The sequence below is a fragment of the Ovis aries genome, chromosome 3 (assembly GCF_016772045.2).
Source record: "Ovis aries strain OAR_USU_Benz2616 breed Rambouillet chromosome 3, ARS-UI_Ramb_v3.0, whole genome shotgun sequence".
In the NCBI taxonomy this organism is placed as follows: domain Eukaryota; kingdom Metazoa; phylum Chordata; class Mammalia; order Artiodactyla; family Bovidae; genus Ovis; species Ovis aries.
Genome location: NC_056056.1, coordinates 93,297,408 through 93,323,638, shown reverse-complemented (window position 1 = coordinate 93,323,638; position 26,231 = coordinate 93,297,408). Strand labels below are relative to the sequence as shown.

The 26,231-nt window shown below is 35.8% G+C and overlaps 1 protein-coding gene and 1 pseudogene across 22 annotated transcripts in view; both read right to left on the bottom strand.

Moving 5' to 3' along the window:
* Nucleotides 1-313: 313 nt before the first annotated feature.
* On the bottom strand, nucleotides 314-883 carry LOC105607893 (large ribosomal subunit protein eL21-like; annotated as a pseudogene).
* Nucleotides 884-6,851: 5,968 nt separating this feature from the next.
* The window catches only part of ZNF638 (zinc finger protein 638), a 135,473-nt gene continuing 116,093 nt past the window's right edge, over nucleotides 6,852-26,231 (bottom strand). For 8 of the 22 annotated variants that reach the window (XM_060412328.1, XM_060412332.1, XM_060412339.1 and 5 more), the window contains 8 exons: nucleotides 23,727-23,764; nucleotides 17,126-18,344; nucleotides 16,479-16,544; nucleotides 13,669-14,623; nucleotides 12,760-12,864; nucleotides 10,879-10,935; nucleotides 9,452-9,541; nucleotides 6,852-8,723 (listed from right to left, as the gene is read on the bottom strand). In XM_060412328.1, coding sequence (XP_060268311.1) covers nucleotides 8,446-8,723; nucleotides 9,452-9,541; nucleotides 10,879-10,935; nucleotides 12,760-12,864; nucleotides 13,669-14,623; nucleotides 16,479-16,544; nucleotides 17,126-18,344; nucleotides 23,727-23,764 — 2,808 coding nt within the window. In that variant the 3' untranslated portion in view covers nucleotides 6,852-8,445. The remainder of the gene's footprint in view (nucleotides 8,724-9,451; nucleotides 9,542-10,878; nucleotides 10,936-12,759; nucleotides 12,865-13,668; nucleotides 14,624-16,478; nucleotides 16,545-17,125; nucleotides 18,345-23,726; nucleotides 23,765-26,231) is intronic. The other 14 variants (XM_042246324.2, XM_060412335.1, XM_060412344.1 and 11 more) reach the window with 7 other exon arrangements.

The following is a 26,231-nucleotide window of genomic DNA, read 5'->3' as shown; positions in this document are numbered from 1 at the left end:
CAATTGAAATGTACAGTTCATTGACATTTCATATAATTACTGATATACATAGGGTCCAAGTCTATCATCTTTCTGTAAGTTTTCAAATAGAAAACTTAATCCTTTATTTGCCCTTTCCTTTTTTTGAGGGGGGGGTTTAGATTATTTTTTAGTAATCATTTATCTTCTCTGTTGACTTTTTACTTTATAAATAATATCTGGCAGTTTATTAATAAATGGAGCATACCGAACAACAAACTATCTTACACCTTTCAGGAAGAAAAAACACTAAATTTGAAAAGACATTACCCACTGAATTTAGACACACCACCTCTACTCAATTAAGAGAAATATATTTACAGTCCAGGTCTTTATTTTTACACCCATCAGGCCATGAATTCATAGGGGATGGGCTCCAACAGTTCGAGTTCCCTTCCACTGGTCCTCACAAAGTATGCTTCTCTGAGTGGAGCAGGGTGGCGCTTCAGCTGAACCCAAGTCCCTTTCTCTTTGGCTTCCTTCTTTTTCTGATCATTTTCCTTCACACATTTCAGGAAGCTATCTCAGCTCTTAGAGTGCTTAATATGCTCGATATGCACATTCTCTTGGCAAGAATCTTGCCCTTGTTTGTTTACAATGATGCCAACAGCATGCTGGGTAACACTGTAGACTCTCCCAGTTTTGCCATGGTAACATTTGTGGGGTATTCCTTTTTGAACAGTACCCATTCCCTTGATATCTACGATATCACCCTTCCTGTAGATTCGCATGTATGTGGCCAAAGGAACAACTCCATCTTTTCTGAAAGGCCTGGAGAACATGTAGCGGGTGCCCTGCCTCTTCCCCTTTGTGTTGGTCATCTTGGCGAATCACTGGAAGATGGCGGTTCTGGCCGAAAAAAAGCTCTGTTGACTTTTTAAACCTATCAGGTTTTTTTTTGGTTTGGTGGTAGATGGTTAATTTATCACCACCTATCTGGAGTTATTATACCACTTCACAAGTAACATAAAAATTTACAACAGTATAATTCCATTTTACTAACCTTCCTCCTCTTTGTTGTTTTTCTTTTCCATGTTACTTCCATATTTTACTTTTCCATATGTTCCAACTCTCAACATCTATACCTCTCGGCATTTAGCATAGGTGAAGCTGTCAACTATCTTTTTATGCTTTTGTTACCATATAACCCTTTGAAAAACACAGGAACATGATTTATATACAATATATACACACATACCCTTTTTTTTTTTTAAAGTTCAGCAAATACCTCAGAAGCCTGTAATGTTTTGCTGATGAAGATTCATAGATGTCAGGGCAGAACAAAATGGTAGAGAGTCAATCACAGAACCCTATCTCCCTTTTTTCATGGATTCTGTAGCATAGAATACATTTTCCATTTCCCACTCTCTCCTTTCAAATTTTCTAAAGATCTTATTATAAAAACCACTCCTTTAAGAAAAAAATACTAAAGTTTTATTAAAAGATGTACTTCAGCTTATGGAACATGTAATTTTAACTTCAGCACTTTTGTAACATATGAAAGATTCAGCATCTGGCAAATCCCCTCCTCTTATGTTTATAAAGGATTCAGATATTCCCAGCTTCTCCTCCACCTTCAACCTCTGTTTTTATTGTCACTGGATCCCCATCAAGGTTGGGCTTCCCAGGTGGCACAGTGGTAAAGAATCCACCTGCCAAGGCCAAAGACCCAAGAGACATGGGTTTGATCCCTGGGTCAGCAAGATACTTTGGTGCAGGAAATGGCAATTCACTCCAGCATTTTTTGCGTGAAAATCCTAGAGAGAGGAGCCTAGTGGGCTACACAGTCCACAGGGTCACAAGAGTCAGACATGACTGGGCACACAGGCATGAACAAGATTTCCTTTTAGGTTAGCAATCGACCGGCACAAGGCTACTGGATTATCCCATGGGTACGAGTCTGCATATATACATAAAAACATATTACGAAGTTAACAAAGAAAGGTTACTTGTATCAGAAAGAAAACCAAGAGAACAGAGATAGAAGCTAGGCTTCTTTTTAAGTGTGACTTTAAGTGAAGTCGCTTTAGAACGATGTAAAATGTTTTATGTAACACAAAATTAACTTGAAAAGGTAACCCTTAGAAATAAAAAATGAAACTAAATAAACCTCAATGTTAATCTAGATGGCAGCATAACTGTTAACTATGGGAGGTGACCTGAAAGCCCTATACTTTGAAGACAAAGTGAAAGGAAAGTAGAAAAAAATTTTAACTTTTATTGGAGTACAGTTAATTTACAATGTTGCTTTAGTTTCAGGTATACAGCAAAGTGAATCAGTTATACAAATACATATTTCTGTTTTGTAGATAAGTTCACTTGTAACATTTTTTAGATTCCACTTACAAGCAATACCATGTATTTGTCTGTGTCTTACTTCACTTTTGAAACGATCTCTAGGTCCATTCATGTTGCTGCAAATCAGGTCATTTCATTCTTTTTTTACGGCTAATCAATATTCCACTGTAGATAAGTACCACATCTTTTATCCATTCCTCTGTCGAACAACATTTAGGTTGCATCTATGTCCTGGCTATTGTAGATAACGCTGCAATGAACACTGGGCTGCGTGTATTTTTTTGAATTATGATTTTCTCTAGATACATGCCCAGGATTGGGATTGCTGAATGATATGGTAGCTCTATTTTTAGGTTTTTGAGGAACCGCCATACAGTTCTCCAAAGTGGCTATACCAATTTACTTTCCCAACAGTGTAGGTTTCCCTTTTCTTCACACCCTCCTCAGCATTTACTGTTAGTATTAATAGATTTTTGGATGGTGGCCATTCTGACTGGTGTGAGGTGATACCTCACTGTAGTTTTGATTTGCATTTTTCTAATAATTAATGGTGCTGAGCATCTTTTCATGTCCTTTTTTGGCTATGTGTATGTCTCTCTGGAGATATGTCTATTTAAATTTTTCACCCGTTTTTTTGTTGGGTTGTTTCTTTTGCTATTGAATCACATGAGCTGTTTGTGTATTGGTTCAGCCCAAAAGTTCGCTCTGGTTGGAAAAACCTGAAAGAAACTTTTGGCCAGCCCAATTATTTTGGAGATTAATCTTGTTGGTTGCTTTGTTTGCAAATATTTTCTCCCATTCTGAAGATCATCTTTTCATTCTGTTTATGGTTTCTATTGATATGGAAAAGCTTTTTTTAAGTTTAAAATTTTGTTTTCAATAATCACATTGTTGGTTGTGCTCTTCGTATTAAGTCTAACTGATGTCCTTAAGAATCAGAATTTCTAACGTAGGAGAAAGAAAGATTTAGATTTATGACAGAAGAGATTAAATACATCTGGTGTTAGTTGTGGCATGTGGGATATAATTCCCTGACCAGTGATTGAAGTTGGGTCACCTGCATTGGGAGTGCAGAGTCTTAGCCATTGGACCACCAGGGAAGTCTCCATGATGCATTTTACTTAAAAACCAAAACATATAATTCCAAGTTCCATCTACTAAAGAGCAATAACCAAATACAAGCAATGAACACCCTAAATAGCCACTGGTCTTTAAGAAATGGCTGACTTCAGATCTAGGGCAGGAGGTATACAAAGCAAGTCTGCAAAGCCTTCACATACGAATAGCAAGGGACCTACGAAAATTACTTGTGTCCTGTTAAAAAGAATTAAAAGTCAAATAAAAAAGGCCAAAAATTAAACAATTTGAATATCAGCAGGCTAATATTGCAAAGGTTTTGCAACAAATATACTAAGATTTATGAATTCAAATACTTAAAATTTGCTTCTCAAACTATGTGATGGATCAGTTTAGTTTTTACCCCTATTTTTCAATCTATCACAGACTAATATTTCTACAATTTTTTTAATCAAATAAAAAACAAAAAATACAAGCCCAATTTTAAAGATTATTAGATCCAAGAGACAGAGTCTCTGTCAAACTGTGATAAATTTTCTCAACACTTTCTGTACTAATACCAGTTTGTGGACTGGCCCTAGATCCAAAGACCAAATTCTGAGTAGCATGGCTTTACAGAATTGAATATCTCATTTCTTCATTAAATAAAATACCAGAAGAGAGTCTATATATTAAAAATAATTTAAAAGACCTATGAACACCAACAATATATGGATCTAACTTTGATCTTGATTCAAACAGTAAAAGAAAAATCATTTATGAAAGAGTAGAAAATCTGAACTTGATTTTTATGTAAGAAATATCTTTAATCATTTTATTGGTTATGTTAAGAATCCTTATCTTTTAGAAATACATAACGAAACATTTATGGGTAAAATGACGTGAAATTTACAATAATATGAGAAGTGAAACTAGGTAATTAGGTAATGTATAAGAAACTAGGTAACTAGGTAATGTATAGATAAATTACTGCATTCTTTTTAAAATGCTTGATATTTTCTACAATCATATAATAAAACATTAAAATAAAAATTTTAAGTTTTAAAACCTGACTCATACATTTTTTTAAAAAAGAACTCAAAAGGAGCCATTTTGGAGAGGCAAACTTCCACCACATTCTGTGCAAGAAAGGGTAAAAAAATCTAAAAGCTTTTATAGAGGTGTTGAACACAACCTTTTCTTGCTCTGGTGTCTAGATAAAGAAACGATACAAACTATGATGAAATGATAAAAGTTGCGATCCAATTATATCCCTTAACTAACTAGTAAGCAGAAACTACTATGCAAATAACAGTCCATGTGTGTAGTGTGAATAAAGGGAGGGAGATATTTCCAAGCTTTTCTGGAAAAGTATAGAATACTTCTAAGATTATATGCAAAGAATATATGCTTATTGGCGGGGGTGGGGGGTGGGGGGAAGGGAATATAAATTTAAAAAAATCTTTCGTATTTGGAGCCCTAAAACTTCCCAGTCTTAAATACGGACAGCAGCAGAGAGGACACTGGTTACTACATATAGTGAAAACATCAACATCTGTTACTAGGATGAAACAAACACATAAATCCCCTCTACTATACTTTCACATCTTAACAGCTCCTTTTAATTTAGAATCTCAATGTCCCGATAACTAATTTGAAGGAAATAAATGTTTCACATTTAAACTCTTATGATTAGGGAATTCCCAGGTGATTTAGTGGTTAGGACTATGCTTTCACTGCCATGCCCTGGGTTCAGTCCCTGGTTGGGTAACTGAGATCCTGAAAGCCACAGTTCAGTTAAGTTCAATTGCTCAGTTGTGTCCAACTCTTTGCGACCCCATGGACTCCAGCACACCAGGATTCCCTGTCCATTACTATCTCCCAGAGTTCACTCAAACTCATGTTCATCGAGTCGGTGATGCCATCCAACCATCTCATCCTCTGTCATCCCCTTCTCCTACCTTCAATCTCTGCCAGCATCGGGGTCTTTTCAAATGAGTCAGTTCTTTGCATTAGGTGGCCAAAGTATTGGAGTTTCAGCTTCCAATGAATATTCAGGACTATTTTCATTAGGATTGACTGATTTGATCTCTTTGCAGTCCAAGGGACTCTCAAGAGTCTTCTCCAGCACCACAGTTCAAAAGCATCAATTCTTCAGTGCTCAGCTTTCTTTACAGTCTAACTCTCACATCCATACATGACTACTGGAAAAACTATAGCTTTGACTAGATGGACTTTGCTGGCAAAGGCACAGCCAAAAATAGAAGTTCCAGACCAGGGAGTGAATGAATGCAAGCCTTGGCAGTAAAAGTGCCTGCCAGTACCTTATACTCCAATCTTTTAACAGTTCTTCTCTCTCTTGTCACCTCATTCATCTATATGTTTTTAATAATTATAATAGACTCTTGGCATTCACAAGCCATCCCTCTCCACACACCATTCCTTAGTTTGTGACATGCGGTAAAATAAGCCATTTTGCTCAGGCTATGGTTAAGTGTGAACTGAGTGTGCACTTAGTGTGATGAGCAACAACAGAAAAATGCTGTCTTGTGTTCTTCACTTCTCTCTTGCTGACTGTGAGGTAATGTGCGCTATTATGGGAGTAACAGATCTAAACAAATAGTTGTTTCTTGTTTCCTTCCATTCACCCTCTTTGTTAACTGGTGCATTCTAATAAAAAGAGGGGCTTCCCTGGTGGCTCATTGGGAAAGAAACTGCTTGCCAATGCAGGAGACACAGGTTTGATCCCCGGGTTGGGAGAAGGAAATGGGTACCCATTCCAATATGCTTGCCTGAAAAATTTCACGGATGGAGGGCCCTGGCAGGCTACAGTTAACAGGGTCACAAAAGAGGCAGATGCGACTTAGCAACTCAAACAACAGCAATATTAAGAGATGGAAGGATCAGATATTAAAAATTCAAAATCAGTAGGCTTATGTCTGATGCACGGTTTCATCTACAACGTCACAGTACAGGACTGTGTCTAGCACCTAACAATTTCAGTGAGTTCCTTTTTTGCACCTTTACAACTCCCTACGAACATATTCAATAATAATTCAAATGATTTACAAAGCAATTCCTGTGGTCTACAGGAAGTAAAAGCTGTTCTGTCTTCACAGTTTCAAGGTACTATTAAATGACTTGCTAGGAATCACCCTAAATGGGTCCTGGCAAAAACAGCTGTTACCAGAAGCAGAAAAAGTATCTTTCTAATCCATTTAAAAAGTCAAGCAAAGTTTTACTCAAACCTACCTGGGCTAAGCATGCCATAATTAAATTTTATCCAGGAAAACTGAAAATTTTAAGAAATCTTTGACCTGTACAAGGATAGCTGAAGCAAAGCCAAACACTGTCATGCCTTGATTCCTAGTAATGGTAGAAGAATCCCCAAGCACCCCAAGTCACAGTGGTTGTAGACAAGTCTGTCTGCAACCAGAGGCAAGCAAGTCTTTAATAAATCAGCCACAAACACAACATGATTATTTTAAATATACAGTAGGAACATTTATTTTAACACTTCTAAAAGATATTTCTCCATGCCTGATGATTTGATATAAAAATCAAACCCATCATACTTTCCCCATCAGTCTCTCTACATCAAGGGCAATCAGAAATTTGTACAACATGAATATTTGCTTCTGAAACAAAAATTACAAATTAAGTGATAACAAAAATACACAAATCAACTGGACCCTAAACAAATTTCTAATGAATTCTTCCCCCCACCCCCTCAATCACCTAGAGCTTCTTTCTTCAGCCTCATTCTGCTCCTTTTCCTTTCTTTGCTTGGCCATGAACTTCTGTTAAAAGCAATTTAATAATATATTTATTAGATGTTGCTTTGCTGTGTTACAATTATACCTAACACATTTCATTGTATTTACAAGTTAATAAGCTTGATCCTACAAAATAAAGATTAAAGAAACAGTGCCTTAGATTAACATTCCTTCTTTTCATCAATCATCTGGTATTTATGATATACTATGCATTATATTGATGCTTGGGGACTCAACAAGATAGGTAAGACCCTTCACCTCATGGAGCTCACATTCTAGTGGGGAAAGAGAAATAATAAACAATTAAGATAATTTCGGGGGTGGCAGTAAGTATTATAAGGGAAAGAAAGACAGTATGGTAAGTGAGACTGATTCTTTTTTAGGTGGGAGGTGTTCTCTATTTTAGCTAGGTCTTTTTTCTGTCAAAGGCCTTTCAGGGACGCTGTTGTTTGAGCTAGGATTTAAAAGATGATGAAGAACCAGTTAGACAAGAGGGGTCACGAAAGGGTAAAAGAATAGCAATATAAAAGTGCAAAGGGGACTTTAATATAGGAAAAATAAAACAGAGACAAAAAAAGCTGGAACACAGTGAGCAATAATAGGAGGTCAGAGAAGCAGAAAAGAATCAGATCATATAGGGCCTTAAAGACCCACAATAAGAAGTTTGGGTATTATTCTAAGGGTAATATGAAGCCAGTGGAAGATTTCGAGTGGAAAAGTGACATGTTAACTTAAGAGCACAGGTAGCACAGCACAATGTTTAAGGGCACAAGCCTAGAGTAAAACAAAAGTAGGTTCAAATCCTAAATCTGCCCCTAACTAGCTATGTGATCTTGGGGATTAGATCCTTGGGTTTACATACTTGTTAAGTTGACTGGGGGACTGAATACGCTTCCAGCAAATAAATAACAGCTCAAATAATGTTAGGTGAGTGTCTGTGGCACAAATTAAATATAGAGGATACATAGAGCAACTCTCAAACATTCAGGAGGAAATGAGGACCACTGTTTCAACTATGGCTAATGATGATTCTCTGTGGTTGTAATCTAAATGCTTCCCAAAGATATATACGACTTTAAAAGGGGGTAGTGGTAGTAAGGAAATGGCTTAAATAAAGTTAAGTGGATTCTTTGGCTAGACAAGTCCAAAACATTAATATATTATGTGTCCATGACTCTGCAAGAGGGCATCAGATTATATAGTTTCCCACATTTTAATGGAGTGTCACATGGGACTAGTAATACACAAAATCTATTCTGGCAAATGTTACGAGAAAATAAGGAATAAAAACTAGAAGTTAGTGGCAAGATACAGTGAAGGACACAAATAAACTGGCACAAACCTTAAAAAGTTGTTTTAAAGGGGAAAGAATGTACATTTTGTAAGGACACTTCAGTACTCTGACTGTAGTACCACCACCTGAAGATTCTATAAGAGTAAAGAATAAAAAACTTACCTCTGTATTTTGCTTATGACGTGTACTCTTGCAGTGATTTGTCATTGCTTTTTCATCTGAGTAGAAGAGGGAACAAATTGGACAGAAGAATCCAGCCTTTGGTACAAGAAAGTCTAAATCTTGAAAATTCAGAAAGAGAGAAGGGGAAGAGGAAAGAAAAAAAAAAAAATCAATGATATTTTTTCTATAGCTGTGTTAATAAATTTATCTAAACATGACAAACATACTAAGCACAGCATATACTTATATATATACACACAAACATAGCGATCAAGAGCAATTAAATCTCTAATCATGAAACTGAGGTCTTTATTTTTAAATGAATTCTACAATATTCCAGAGCTTCCAGGATGCCAGGGCACTGGGAAAGAACCTGGCAGTCTTTGAAATAAATCTCTTAAGCATCCACTGTGTGTTTTGTTTTGTTTTTTTAAAAAAAGAAACGGTATAACGGTACAAAGAGGCAAAATGACAGGCAACCGTATGCTTGAGGAATATATTAGGTAAACAAAGAAGGTGCCCCCCACCTCATCTGAGCTGGCCATGAACAAAGTTTGCTAGCTAAGCTTTTCCAGCATGTCCTAATACTCAACTGTAATTTCTGTCTGGGAAAGTATAACTCAATTTTTATCAGAGCAACAAAGAGAGTACATATCCCAAACTTCAAGAGTGCAATAAAACTATCTTTGCCAGGTAAAAACACAGAAATGCTAGTGTGCAAAACTTGTTAATTTCCTCTAATCATCTATGCAAGTTTGCCACATTTCTTACCTAAACAACAGAATACTTATTATGATACTGAATTTTTATTTCATGTGGATAAGGAAAAATGTCATTTTTACTTTACCTTCAGGGACATCAGGTGCCACTGATTTCCCTGAAGAGTCCTCAGTCTTCTTGCGTTTCTGTTCTGGTTCTGAATCCTCTAATCCAGATTCTTCACCAACCAAAGTCATTAAATTTTTTAAAGAAAAAAAGTTACTCAAAATAGATTTACAGATCTGTCTTTTAATTTTTACAAAGCTATGTTGGTTTCTGGTATACAATAACGTTAATCAGTCATAACATCCCCTCCTTCCTGAGCCTCCCCCCTCCCCTCCCCCTATTCCAACCCTCTAGGTCATCACATAGCGCCAGAATGGGTCCCTGTGTTACACAGCAATTTCTTACCAACTCTCCACTTCAAACACAATAGTGTATATATGTTGATACTACTTTCTCCATTCATCCCACTCACTCCCTCAACTGTGTGTACAAAGTCCATTCTTTACACCTGCATCTCCATCCCTTCACTGCAAATGGGTCCATTTCTAGATTTTGCGAGGCTAACGTCAGATAATCTCTGCCTACAAAGATTAATTTATGGATCATCTAAGTAAACCTTTCTCACCCAACTATTTTTCCAAGAGTCTTTATATAAGGAATAAGCGGGTAAATCGGTTCAACCTTATTAAATGGACTTAAGGATATGGGACTGAAGTTTAACAGTATATTTATACATGATTCCAGAAAAAATTCAAAGGTTAATGGGAGAAGTTCAAGTTCTACATTACGGATAACAGTTAGCATGTGTATGCAAAAGTGCTGGATTGGGAGAAGAGTGCAGAGTAAAGGGAAAAGCACACGAGCAGAGAATAATTCTGACGGCCTCTATAGAAGGCATTCCAACCAAGAAAAACAGAGTCTACACTGATGGACTAAGACCCTTGTTAGACTGAATCACAAGTAAAATTACAAACATTCAAATCCAGCAAAGTGCATTAACATCTAAGAAAGCACTCAATGTTATCAGCAGACTACATAATATGATCTTGGGGGAGGACAAAACCAAAAACTGGTTCCAGGCAATTCTAGTTACCCTTAGTAGGTGAAACACCTAACTGTAATATAGCACTTGACAAATCTTTTATATATATATCCCATTTGACTTTTAACACATGTGAGATAGGAAGGTCAAATCATTATTATGCGTATTTCTTCACAATGGAGAAAGCAAAACCAAGAGGTAAGAAACTGATTTTGTTCAAGGTTGCATAGCCAGGAAGTGATGGGAGATTTGTGATTTCAAGTTCAGTGCTCTCCCCGTGTAACTGGGCCACTGTTTACCACATCTGACGGGATGGCTAGAAACTATTTAATTCATTATACTCTTCTTTTATTCCTTTAACAGTCATCAAGTCCCAAAGAGCTGATTTTGAAAAGACTGTCTCCCTTTTCTTGACTTGATGGTTAAAACAGCCTCCAGTCTTTTGCTGTAAGAAATTATTCCCTTACCAGAGTAACAAGCTTTCTCAAACACACTTGCTCCTACCATTCCAAAGGCACCTTTATCTAATAATAAAAACAACAATACCATGTATTATTAATATATAGAGTTAGATAATAATTAAAAGATTAAAACAAATATTTTAAATTTAAAATTGTTTTAAGAAATGACTTTCTTAAGCTATATTCTTCATCAAACATATTGCCCAATAATGAAAATAAATGGTTACAGAAGCAGTAAAGAAGTGATCCTTTATTTTTCTGTGGACATGAGGCAGTACTAAGCAAGCTAATAGCTGAAGCTGCCACATCACAAGAGAAATCCTGAGGGGGGAAAGCTCTGATGAAGTCATGCTAGAACCATTTTTCAGTTAGTAAAACCACTGATGGGCTTCCGGGGTGGCTCAGTGGTAAAGAACCTGCCTGCAGTGCAGGAGACACAGTTTAACCCCTGGGTTGGGAAGAAGGAAATGGCAACTCACTCCAGTAACCTGGCCTGAGAAATCCTGTGGACAGAGGCGCCTGGCAGACTACAGTCTGAGGGGTCACAAGAGTTGGACACAACTGAACAACTAAACAACAACAAAACCACTGTCTATGGCTTGGTATCAAGGAGAGGTTAACGGAGAAGAATAGACAAAGGAGGAGTACCCACTTAGCTGAGAGAGAGCATCAAGAAAGAGCACATGATCAACAGTAACAAATGATACACAGAAATCAAGTAAGACTAAAAAGAAAAAAATTTTATCCAGCTTGACAAAAAGCAGAAGGGTTTCGAGTTTTTATTACACCTGGTTAGGAAATGGGAAAGGAAGGAGGCCTAAATAAATTGTGGAACAGCACTAAGGACCCAGTTGAGAGCTAGGTCAATGAGCTTGGACTGCATCACAGTTGGTCATTTTTCCTTAGAGAACATGGGATACAAAAGCAAGAGGGCAATGAGGATGCCGCAAAGAGAATGGTACAAGGAATTTAGCATTTTGCTATGAATATAACAGACATTGGAGAAGCGCATGGCAACCCACTCCAGTGTTCTTGCCTGGAGAATCCATGGACAGAGAAGGCTGGCAGGCTTCTCTGGGGTCCATGGGGTCACAGAGTCAGACAGGACTGAAGTGCCTAACACACATAACATAAATAGTAACAACTACTTGTTAAGTAACTGGAGTATTCTAGATACGGTTTCTTATTTGTTTCAACATAAATTATGTTAATGTTATTAAGACATCTTATTTAATTCACTGGCTGGCTACCTGCCAGCATCCACAAAGCGAGGAACCTGGACCACAAGAGTTAGCTAGTAAACAATCCCTACTTGATGCTGCAGCATGGTCAGAATACCTTTCATGATCATTTCCATGAAAATTAGTAACAAATTACAATAGGATCACCTATTATTCTATTGTCTCACTCCAATAATCTCTATAATGGCAATAATAAAAACCTTTCAGTTCAGTTCAGTTCAGTCGCTCAGTCGTGTCCGACTCTTTGTGACCCCATGAATCACAGTACGCCAGGCCTCCCTGTCCATCACCAACTCCCAGAGTTCACTCAGACTCACATCCATCGAGTCAGTGATGCCATCCAGCCATCTCATCCTCTGTCGTCCCCTTCTCCTCCTGCCCCCAATCCCTCCCAGCATCAGAGCCTTTTCCAATGAGTCAACTCTTTGCATTAGGTGGCCAAAGTACTGGAGCTTCAGCTTTAGCATCATTCCTTCCAAAGAAATCTTTACCCAGATCTAATTATTAATAGGCTGCCTCCCCTCACTCCCATCCCTTGCCCTGTTCAATTTTTTTTGACACTTTTCTTAGTAGATCTCTGGAACTTTAACCACCACCACCTCATGTGGTGTTACTCTCTCTCCCACTTCAATTAATCTTACTTTACCTTCACTAATTTGGAAGGCCTCTTCATCTTTCACTGGTTCCACTATAACAACTTTTTCTGATGGTGGCATTTTTCCAATTCTAACTCTCTTGGTTGGCACTGTAGCTTTAAAGAGAAAGTCTAATTTATTACAACAGTAACAGAGTTTAAGTTAGTTTTAATTCTGAATAACAACTTTAATACTTCTTTACAAAAAATACAGTATTATACAAATTTGGAAAGGAAACCTATTTCTAATTAAAAAAAAAATAGGAGAATCCTATTTTAAAACATTCAGCATTAGTCTAAGCATTCTCCTTTTATTTTCCCATTTATCTTGACCAAAACTATACTTCTCTACCTGCTTTTCTTAAAGAATCTACACACATTTTTTCTATTTTGTTCCACAAGTCTGTGAGATCTTCCTAGTATTTTTTACTCTCAGTATGGCTAAATCACTCAAGATTTCTGTATTGGAAATTATCTTGCTCTCCCTAAAGTACTAAAAGTGAACTGCCCTATCATTGTATACCATCAAAATATTACTTAAAAGTGAAATGGGACCTTCACAAACTTTCCTAAATTCTATGTCTAAGCAAAAACTAGGAGGCAGTCTGATATAAATAGCCTTCTACTTATCAAAAGCTGTATTATTCTCAGTAATACAAATATAACATTGGCATTCCAACTCTCATCTGGGTACCCTAGTTTGCCTTGTTTTTGTTATTTTTTTCTTGATACAGTACCTTAGGCCTCAGATCTGAACTAAGACAACTTTGTGAATCCTGAACATATTTCTCTGGAAAATATCACTTGGCCACAACTATCTGTTGGCTACAATGACATTATCAGTAACACTATAAAATATATTTTAAAAAATTTAAATGTAGTCCTCTCATAAAACAAAAATTACCACTTCTATGTATCTACCTGCTGAGCGTCTTTCAATCATGGTTTTCGGATTTTCTTCCATAACATTCTCATTTACTGGGCCCACTTGAGACAAAGCTTCAAGTTTTGTCTTCTTTTTGTCCACAGTTCTCTTTTTTCTATCACCTCTCTTATCAGTGGGATGGTCATTTTTCCTCTGTGTTAACTCAATTTTTAAATCACTGTCTCCATCTTCTTCCTCTCCAACTTCATCAACAGTAACAAAATTAAGCTCTTCTTTAAGGTTGTTAAAATCTGCCAGAGAGTCTTCATCCTCTTCAGTTACTTCATCTAAAGTCACTAAATGCAGATCACTGCTGTCATCCTGTATTTCGTCTACAGTAACTAAGGTAGAAGGGTCTTCAGGCATCTGAGAAGAAATGAATCCAATAGAATCCCTTCCAGTATTTCCCTCATCTCCTTTAGTATTTAAAGCAGCAAAACTGATATCTGTTGACTCATTTAAAGGTAGCTCTTCTACTTCCCCAATTTCATCCACAGTTACCAAGCGTTCTTGTTTAAGAAGATCTTGCTCTTCAGCCACAGACAGCACAGTAACATCTTTAGTTTCACTGTGAGAAATGCAGTCGTCTTGATCAATTAACTCATCTAATGTAAGAAGTGAGTTTGAATTTTTAACCATGTCTTCCACATTTATGTCATCTTCATCAATTACTTCATCCACAGTGACTAGAGCCTGTGCTAGCTGTGCAGCTGCGTCTTCCTCTTCCCCAATCTCATCCAATGTTACAAAAGACAACTCTCCCTCAACCACACGAGGAGCAGACATCTTTCCCTTCTTCTTCTTCAAGGTCAGTTCAGAGGCAGGGGTATTTTTGAGAGCTTCTTTCCTTTTTCCCTTCAGTGGATTCTGCTTGACTTGAAAAGGATTTACTTCTTCTATAACCTCATCCACAGTAACAAATTCATCCAAATTAAATGGAAATAAAGGTTCCTGTTTGGAACAACAACAAAAAAAAAATCAGAACTGTGAACAACTACTGATAACTGGCTAGGTCCAGTTTCAATAAATGTGCATGATGTATCTATCATTTGCGAAAATTTCAAGAGACGGTATGAGAATTTCAGCAGAGATGTTTCCTAAAGCTGAAATTATTTTTCAAAGCCCCCAAAAGCCAAAGAGTAAACAATGCCAAAGGTAAATCCTAACAATATCAATCCAATTTCAGTAAGATTACAATTATTTCCTAAATGATGTATGAGTTTTAAAATATGACACACAAAAATACTGCACTTAAAGCACTTATCAAACAATACAATGTAAAAGCTTACAGCTTCCATATGTTAAATGATATCTACTGAGAGTTTTGAAGAATTCACAGACTACTAAAAGCACTTCAAATGAAACTACAAAGTTAACAGTTAACTAGATTGTTCCAGTGATGAATTACACATATAATACATATTTTAAGATATGCAATATTAAGATACAGGCATACTTTGCTTTACTGTACTTTGCAGATACATTTTTTACAAATTGAAGATTTGTGAAAACCCTGTGATAAGCAAGTCTACTGGCTCCACTTTTTCAACAGCCATCTGCTAACTGCATGTCTCTGTCACATCTCACTAATTCTAACATTATTCAAACTTTTTCATCGTTAGTATATTTGTTATGATGATCCCTAGTTAGCGATCTTTGATGCTTCTATTTACAAAAGTTACTAAGTTACTGAAGGCTCAGATGATAGCATTTTTGGCAATAAGGAATTTTAAAATTAAGGTATGTACACTTCCTGAAGACACAATGCAACTGCACATTGAACAGAGTACAGTATAGCACAAACATAACTTGCATGCACTGGGAAACCAAAAAATTTATGTGACTCACTTTTCTTGTGATATTCACTTTACTATGGCAGTCTGGAACCAAACTTGTAATATCTCTAAGGTACGCCTATGTAAGGTTTATGTTTTGAGGAAGTTACATGGAAAACTTATTACTAAGACTTAATGACAAATATAACTACAATAAAAAAAAAATTAAAAAGAAACAGTTATCTGTGATTTGAAAAATGGTGCTAATACTAAAGAAAATAAATTCCTGGCAGGCCTCCTACACATTTAGTATGCTATCAATGGTCAATTACTAGCAAACATAATAATGGCATTAGAATACATACCCCACTAATTTGGGGGCAGGAGGGGGAATCTGTACACAACTGTACGATCAATTTATTAAGCCATGAAACCAACCATAATCCTTACTTCTGGGTTTTTAAGCTAGTAACATTTCTCCTTGCTCTAATAAAATAGGCTCAAATTTATCCCCTACCAGAAGAAAAAAGTAAAATAACTGAAAAAATAATCTATGAGTAACAGAAACCTAAAATACCAAACAGCCAAATAAAAATTATAGTATGTTTATTTGGCAGTAGATGTCAATAACCAGAAAGTAAATCTTAGAACCCATCTAGTTAGGGCAAATTGAACCATACCAAAAGGACCACAAACTGGAGAGGACTCCAGTCAAAAGTCAATCTCCTTTACACACAAGACTTTATTCTGTATTACAACCTATTCTTATTGAGAAGAGACTGGAGGTGTCTCCCTTTCTAATTCCCTTTCCATCCCTGTATAACTTTTTGCCCCACACTAAGAACACAAACTATTTAGCTTAGCTCAAGGTCAGAAAACAAACTGGTAGTAAGGTCAAAAATAAAATATCCCATTCCCGTCCCTTGCTCTATATCAAGCTAATTATTATAGGAGAGACACAAGTTACAAGGTAGACGAACTCTTAGGGAATGAAGGAACAGATGGGTCCATATTAGTGGACTGTTTCTTACCTCTTTGGATTTTGAACTTCTACCAGTGGTGTTTTTAGGATTCTTAGTGTTTTGCGTGGTCAAAGTCTGAAATATTAAATAAGAAACACAGAAAAACAGAATTTACAACTAGATTATTAATGTCCTTTAAAACAAACAAAAAACAGTGCAGAAAGCAAATATTACCCAAACACATTCAATGACACAAATATTTAATAGGTATTCCAAGTGAAGTCAACAATCATCTCCATAAACTGTAGTTAAACTTAGTTTTACTCATCTTTTCTTCTCAATAGCTACAATGTCTTATCAGTAAGTTGATAAATGAAGTTTTAATTTAAAAGAGAAAACGGTTTCCCATTTCAGAAGCAGGATGTTAAATCACTGCAGGAGATTCACTGCAGAATTTTGTTTTAAATGCAAAGTTTTATTACTGACCATATTTTATACAAATAATGCTTCCACATGTTAATAAATTACAAATTTGAGCTTATTATTCCAAGCGTCTACTGGCTTAAATCAATGGAGTCATTTAAGAAAGGGAAAAGAGAGCTTGGGTGCAAAAGGAGTGAGGAGATGAAAGTATAAAGCGGAATTACATCTCCAACTCCTTAGCTACAATAGAGAGACTAATCACTTCAAAGATTGGCTCTTCCTGCCCTCCTCACCTTATTGTTGCTGTCATCCCGTTTCATGGTGGAAGGTTTGGCCTCTGTTTCCTGAGGCTGTTTTGTAACATCCCTGTAATCCAGTTTAGAATCTTTGCCTTGCAGGGCCGAGATCCTTCCACTGCTTCCTCTGGTAACACCGCTCTGAATGGGTTTTAATTTACTGCTGTTTTCAGCCAAGCCTGACCTGGTACTTGTAGGTTTAAGCAGACCTGATTCCTTGGCTGAAAGCCTCTTTTCAGCATTTATTTGATCTCTGAGTACAGATTTTAGAAGACTTTTCTGGTTTTCAGATTTTGCAGCTGTAGCTTTTGCCTTTGTAGAAGAGACCACATCAGTCTTGAGGCCTGACTTACTGCTAGATGCATTCGATGCACCCAGCATACTAATTTTACTAGTTTTATCAGGCTTATCGGCCTGAACCACTGTTTTATTTGGACATGCCTTGGTCACTGAGTTTTCTGCAGGTTTTTCTTTCACTGCAGCTACAACCTTATCCAGCTTCTCTGTAACCAGCCCATCATTCTTCTCAGCCTTCTCTCTTCCTATTTTCAGATCCATTCTGGCTTCCTTAGTATTTAATTCATTCTCCTCCTTCTCATCCATGTTAGTTTTTTCAGAAATTCCCTTTATGCTCACTGCCTGCTCATCCCCAGTGGAAATTCCAGGTACTAAGGCCACAACACAAGTAGATGGTACTATTTCTGAAACAGTTTCTTGTTTGTCTACTTCAGCTACAGCTTCTATCACAGACTGTGTAATTCCAGAAAAGAAATCTGCTTCAGATGTAGAGTCTTCTAGAATTCCTTTGATGTTCTTTTCTTCTATAAATGTATTATCAGATGTTGATAACTCTGTTTCCGGGTTAATAATATCTGTTTCTTCCTTCTCAAAGTCACTGGTATACACCTGCTGATTTAAAACAGAGTCCCCTACATTTTCAGTGAATAAGTCAATACTGGCTGACGTGGATGCTACAAGAGGAATTTCCACTTTGACCTCCTCTCCTTGAGTTTCAACTTCAAATGTTTCAAGAGCAAAATCAGAGACACATAGTGTTTTTTCTGGTTCTTCCTCAAAAGGCTCTTTCTGCTGTATAAAAGTTCCTGTTTGAACGTTGGGAATAGATTCTTCTTCAACCTCACTAGGTTTAATAGAGGGACTATCAGCTGCTGTTTGCACCTCACTTTCATCAACTGGACTGTTTTTCAAGTCAGGGCTAAAAGTATTTAAAAACAAAAGAATACAAACAAAAACACAAACAAAAATCAAACTATGATGAGAATTCAACCATTATAAATAACCCTGCCTATGGTAACTGTTAAGACTTCCTAATGCAATAGCGATAAGCACTGGGAAATCCAGTCAATCAACATTAAAATGGTTAAGAAGTTTTGATGTAAATATATAGATAATATAAAATTTTAAAAAGAGCCTCCACTGCAGTAATAATTTCTTTTTAGCTCAATGAAATAATGGCAATATTATAACCACTGGTATGAACCTTTTACCCATGTAAGTTATAACCATTTTTTCCCCTTCTGTGTCATCCCCCATCCCCCGATATTAAAAGGCTAAATGTGAGTTCAAGACATTGCAAATTATTATTAGATCCTAGCTTCCCAACAGTAAAATATGTTCATGGTTCATAAAACTAACGACTCATGCTTTAAAATTTACAATTCTCTAAGTGAGCCTTACCAAACAGGAACATAAACAGAAAGTGCAAGTTCACACTCTTAACATGTCACCTCTTTCTTTAGGATGTGAAACAGATTTGTCTTTAATTTCCCAAGAACTGTATTTATTAGTAATACTTACAAGAAAACTTTCTTGGGAAATATCTTTTAAATACTCTTGTCAGAAATTTAAAGTTAGTGGCAAAGCTGATAAGATCATCTTTATATAAACATGTAGTCTTATTATAAAGTATGTAGGTGCCATTGCTATATCACAAGAAGAAAGACATTAAATCTTTCCAGTTATAGAGAATAATTAAAGATATACTACTCTTCAGTTACTGCAAGATGATGTATTATCTGTGTAATACAGATAATATTGCAAAATATACTGTGAGATATTATTAATAATATTTCAAAAGTTTGGAAAAACTTCTATACATTAGGGTCTAATCATATGAGCCAATAAACAATTTCTCTCTTCCTCAAAGATGGTAAACTTAAAATTCCAAAGGAGAAAACTTTCCTAAGAGATGAGAGAAACACCTCTTGAATAGGAAAGCTGTTAAGGCAAAGAGTTCCAAGAAATATTTAAACTAAAAAGTCAGTAACCATAGACTTTAATCAAATAATATTCTATTCACATGTATAAGCTATCCTTTGTATACTGAAAAGATTTAAAGACTTTTATTTGAAATAATTCATATCCCTTATACTAAAATATAAAATGGCTGATTTTTGATGTCCCAAATTCTAACACAAGTCAAGAAAAAACTTGTTGGCAAGCACAAATATGACAAAGATAAGAAAAAGCTGTGATATTCAATTAAAGCAGTCATGTAATTATTACTTCTCAAAAAGTGAGTTTTCATTTTTAAATTATAAATTTATAACTTCATTTATAAGTTTCATTTTTAAAAGACTGATTTCCAATAATGATTTAATTCAAATTCCTGCCTCATTACAGAACTGCACATTAACCCTAAAGGCTTTACAAGTTAGGGCTATATGAAACTACCAATTTATTGGGCTTCAGAAAGAGAAAAATGGTGATTTTGATTCCTGGCTCTAGGATATAGCAAGTCCTTCCTGTCCACCATATTTCAATTTTGTCAATAAATTTAAAAAGCTATTATCTTTTTAACATAATGAATCATTATGCACGTCCACACTTCTGACAGACAGCATAAGCCTACTTGGGAAAATAGCTTAATTCTGTATTTGTTCTTGTGTGTCAGTCTTTTAAAATTATACTGCTTTCTTCACAGGATTCAAATAGTATCTAGTTTTCTGGCTAATATGGAAAAAGCTTCAATGTTCACCAAGTTAGCTTGAAGAGCCTGTCTGAGAAGTCAAATAAGTGAAATTATTTACACCAGAGTCAAAAAATCAGTCTCTTAAAAGATCAAAGAAAACAAAACCATATTCTGGAAACTAGACCAAAAACGGACTTCAGGAAGGCAGGATTCAGTACAGAAGTATCTAATTTCCCATCGCCGTCCTATCCCCACCCCACCATAACACCAGGGTTTCAAAACCTTCAGAGAAGGTATACAATAAAAGCTGGCCATGAGATCAAAGATTAACCCCATACACACACTTTCCATGTTTGCACAATAAAGGACAGAAACTGTAAGGACCTAACAGAAGCAGAAGAGATTAAGATGTGGCAAGAATACACAGAAGAACTGTACAAAAAAGGTCTTAATGATCCAGATAACAATAATGGTATGGTCACTCATCTAGATGTTCTGGGGTGTGAAAGTCAAGTGGGTCTTAGGAAGCATCACTACGAACAAAGCTAGGGGAGGTGATGGAATTTCAGCGCATCTATTTCAAATCCTAAAACATGGTACTGATAAAGTGCTACACTCAATATGCCAGCACATTTGGAAAACTCAGCAGTGGCCACAGGACTGGAAAGGTCAATTTTCATTCCAATCCCAAAGAAAGGCAATGCCAAAGAATGTTCAAACCACCGCACAATTGCACTCATCTCACACGATAGGAAAGTAATGCCCCAAATTCTCCAAGCGAGTTTTCAACAATACATGAACCAAGGACTTCTGAATGTTCAAGATGGATTTAGAAAAGGCAGAGGAACCAGAGATCAAATTGCCAACATCCGTTAGATCATCAAAAAAGCAAGAGAGAGTTCCAGAAAAACATCTACTTCATTCACCTTACCTGCCTTGTGAGAAACCTGTATGCAGGTCAAGAAGTAACAGAACCAGAAACAGAAGAGACTGGTTCAAAACTGGGAAAGGAGTAAGTCAAGGCTATATATTATTACTCTGTCTCTTTAACTTATATGCAGAGTATGTCATATGAAATGCTGGGCTGGATGAGTCACAAGCTTGAACCAAGACTGCCAGGAGAAGTATCAACCACCTCAGATATGCAGATAATACCACTCTAATGACACAAAGTGAAGAGAAACTAAGAGCTTCTTGGTAAGGGTGAAAGAGTGAAAAAGATGCCTTGAAACTGAACATTCAAAAAATGAAGACCATGGCACTGGGTTCCATTACTTCATGGCAAATAGATGGGGGAAAATGTGTAAACAGTGATAGATTTAATTTTCCCGGGCTCCAAAATCACTGTGGATAGTGATTGCATCCATGTAATTAAATGGATTGCTTGCTCCTTGGAAGAAAAGCTTTGATAAACCTAGACAGCATATTAAAAAGTGGAGACATAAGTTTGCTGACAAAGGTACAAAGTGATGGTTTTTCCAGTAGCCATGTATGGTGTGAGAGTTTGACCATAAAGAAGGCTGAGTGCAGCAGAACTGATGCTTGCAAATTGTGGTGCTGGAGAAGACTTTTGAGAGTCCCTTGGACAGCAAGGAGATCAAATCAGTCAATCCTAAAGGCAATCAATCCTGAGTATTCATTGGAAGGACTGATGCTGAAATCTCCAATACTTTAGCCACCTAATGGGAGGAGCTGACTTATCTGAAAAGACCCTGATGCTGGGAAAGACTGACAGCAGGAGAAGGGGTCGATAGTGGATGAGATGGTTGGACAGCATCACTGATTCAATGGACATGAGTTTGAGCCAACTCCAGGAGGAATAGTAGAGGACAGGGAAGTCTGGCGTGCTACAGTCCACTGGGTCGCAAAGTCAGACATGACTTAGCGACTAAACAACATACTTCCGAGAAACTTTAGAATGAGACATAACACTGAAGATTAGTTACAGCCACTGAGTTTTTCCCAACATTATTAATGAACTTGCAAACACTTCATTTTGCGCCCTTATTTGCAGTCTTAATCACATGATAAATAATGCTGACATGGGGGGCAGTTAGAACAGGTAAAATGCAGAACTTTATTAAATTATTAATATATCCATTTGAGATTTCTTTTAAAAAGCAAACACTTTACATTAATTATAAACGAGGATCACATTAATGAATTAGTATCCATTTAAGTGCTTTAACAAAAAAAATGTAACAAGCATCAGTATTTTCTCAGGATCACTCCAATAAAGAAATGTGAATTAAAAAAACAGAAAAAAGAAACGTGAAGTATTCAGCAATATCCCATGTCTCTTTTCTCTAATGTCATACATATCAGAAAAAATTATTGCAAGATGGAAATTTAAAAATTAGTGCTAGAACTTTAAAAATTCTTTTTATAAGCTCAGACAACTATCTGTAAATTAAGACACACCTGATTTTAAAAGTCAAAACAATGAAAGAGAAAATGACAGAAACACACACAATAACTATTCTTTCACACATGAAAGAAACTGTCAAGTGAAATATATAAAGTGGATTTTTGGAAGAGCCTACTTACTTACCAGCCAGTTACTGTGCCCAAACTGCAGGTCTATTTATACTACCACATGTGGCACTGTGTGGTTATTCAGCCCTTTGTAGGCTTTTATAGCAAACACTGCTATTGGTTTCTACTTCTTAGGCATGTAAATATAACTGGCACAATGATGTGCAACTTTAAAAAGTCTGTGTGAACCTATATAGCAAATCTATTGCTTACAAATATACTTATAATCAGCTTTACCATTTCAAAGTCTCATTTAATAAAAATTGAGACAAAAACTTGTAAGATATTCTGTTTTTCAGGCATCTTATAATTAGGCAGTGTATCAAGTAAGATAAACTTCCCATATTTAAACATTTAAACTCCTCCTTCAAATTGATAAGCTCTTACTACAACTGACTAAGAAATAAGGGTAAACTCCTTACTATAAAAGGGAAAGAATTCTCAATGAGTGATTCTCAATGATGAGGAGTAAAACGGGGGGTTATTCAGCGGTAGGACAAAGGTGGTAATGAGTATGATATTTATCAGGATGAGAAAGTCACTAATCGCAGGATATACCATACATGGTCCAAAAAAGTGGTTGAGTTACTAGTTTGTATAAACTCTGAAGAACAAACTTTCAACCTCTGAAAATATAAAGCAGTGTACTTATTATTTTGTTTTATACCAAAATACACACTAAAGGTATCTTTTTCATTTTAAAAACTCAATGAGCTTTCAAAGGGTTCTATAAAAAAACTGAAAATTTACTACTGTGCCTAACTATTTTGGAATAGAAAAGTCTAACAAATAATGATAACACAGCTGAATTGTTCAAGTCTTAGTAAAACATTTTATGAAGAAGTCAAATTTATACATTTAATACAAACTGTGTGTATACATTCTCTTTTCTTAAAAACAAAAAATTCAGTAAATATCTCAAAGAGAGCAAAAACAACAGTAACAAAAAGCCCCAAAGTCAAACATAGGCCCCTAGAACCCTCAAACAAAACAAAACACACCCTGACAACACTCATATACACACAAAATTATCATGAAAGATAAACTTTTTATAAGTAAACAATTACCATAAAATATAGAAATTCAGTAATTCAACTTATAAAAAGTGTTAGCAAACGTAAAGAAACATACCTTTCCTTTCCTAGTTCTGAGTCTTTCTCAGCTTTCACCTGTAATATAATTCCGTATTTTATTAGCGTCTATTCTACTGGATTTCAAATATTTAATTCATCACTGCAGTGCTTTCAGTTCTTAAAAATCTAAGCTAAAAAAGACAAAACCATGCCTTAAAAATATATCAAAACAGGTAGTTCTCAGTGTCCATATAATTATGTTCTAGAACTTCCCCCCCATTTTTAAAGAGCTCTAAATAAGGTTATACAGAATAAATGATATACAGAAATTAATGAGAAAAATAAGTTTCCATAATGCTGATAGTAAATAGGAAAAATTTTAACTTTAAAAGCCTGGCAATGCCACTTCTGCTAAGAATAAAAACCTAAAATACCAACATCTTTTGTGTGTGAAATTATAATTTTAAAAGACTTCTATTAATAAGGGAGACTAGTTGACTTAAAAAGCTTTCTATACAAAACATATAGAAATGCTGGACAAATTTTAACAACAATCCTTTTAAACATATTATCTGAACCACCAAGAAAGCAATGTCCTGGAGCCCAAAATGAAAGAAGCAGGAATTAAAATTCAGTGCTAATGTACCAAGCATTGATCCAGGCACTTAATACATCACTGAACAAAACAGCAAAAATATCCACATTTCAGAACTTTACATACTAGCTGGAGGCTTTTTCTGTGGGAATCATGTGTGCTGAATTGAGAATGATCTCTCTTTAGATCTTGTCAGATTAAAAGCAGAGTACTATATTATATAAAAATGGAATACTATTTCTAGAGAGGTTCCTGGTGTGAGAGTTGACATCCCAGAGTAAAGGCCTTCTTTACTAGGATACCTGGTAAGGTACTGCATCTACATTGTAATGATATATAAAGAAAACTAGAGATGGCAGTATAAACCCTATCCACAGTGCTTACGAACAGTTTTCTCTTGTTAAAGAAAACTTCTTAGAAAACAAAACCAACCTATATGATAGTGAAGGAAATCTATACCAGATACCTGTATTAGCTAACTTGCTTCTTTATTCATAAATTAGTAAGAGAAACAAATGCACAAGAGAGAACAAGTTAAGCATACAAAACTGACTGAAGATATTTCAGAGAACTCCTTTAAAAACAGCTCTAAAAAATACTCTCTTAAGAACTGTTCTGAAAATTTTAAAAATTCAATAGGATATAGCATCCAAAGTATCAATACACGTGCTACTTTCAAAAAGACAGAACATTAAACTTTGAAGAGAATATTCAAAGACATAAGAGAAAAATTTTCCTCAGGTGAAGGAACATACTAATTTTTAGATCTGCAGAACGTAGGAAATAAAATCCAAACCAAGTTAAAACCTTGTTCACTGTACTTAATCATACTGATCCTCCCAAATCACCAAACTGTCCTTAAGGCCTTGGTGCTTATTTTCTCCAAAAACCTCTTCTCCTTGCTATGTTAGTAGAGTTTGCTCTCTTCTTTCTTTTAGGTTTCTCAAATAATTCTTTCTCAGAGGGGCCTGACCAGTCTAAAATACACATATCCCCCTGGCATACCCGGTCATTCAGCACTCTGTATCCTTTTATCTTGATTTGTCTCCACAGTACTTTACAGCACTTTTTAACCACCTGACACACACACAATATATTACAGTTAGCCTATTTTATAATAGATAAGGTGTATATGTGTGTGTGTGAATTATCAACAGTCTGTCTACTCCACTAAAAAAACAAACAATAAAAGAACAGCATGGGCAAAGAATTCTTCACCTAAACACATTACCAATGAAATAAGTAAGAGAAAAATAAAGTCATTTCCAAATATGTAGGGATTCAAAAGGTCTACTGGCCACACATACTTTCTGGGAAAATTAGTTGATAATGTGTTCTAGCAAACAGAAAGTAATCCAAGAGAATAGGAGATACAGAGTCCAAGAAATAACAGAAGTAACTCAGAAGACCAATAAAAAGAAAAGCAGAGGTATACAGGTGCTTTACAAAGCAAATGACCAAAAATTCAGAACAGAATGTGAGAAAAAACAGCTCTGAGAGCAGATTCAACAAATAGTAACTAAGTTCTATGACCTGAGTAACAACGACGACAGTGTTTTTACTGTGGTGCAAGCCAAGAAACTGTAAAATTTTATTTCTTATATAAGAAGAGAGTTTATAAGTAATTTAAAATAAAACAACAAACTTCTATCAGGAGGAAGTAAAAATGGACTCAGTGTAGACTCTGCATTCTGGAGATAACCATGCTATGGATACTGAATTGCTCTGACCACATACACTACATTTCCTAAGATTACCTCAATTTATTCTCATTTAGACAAATTCACACTGTTCCATAAACTATAAAAACTGGAATAGTGATCACAAAATAAAATTTTAAAACAAACTATCTAAACTCATAACCAGTTTGACTACTGCCCAAGAATAATTTTCAAAATTACTTTCAGATTATATCCTCTAACTTTGGGAGAATAACCTTTATGTCTCCTTCATTTTCTAAAAGCACAA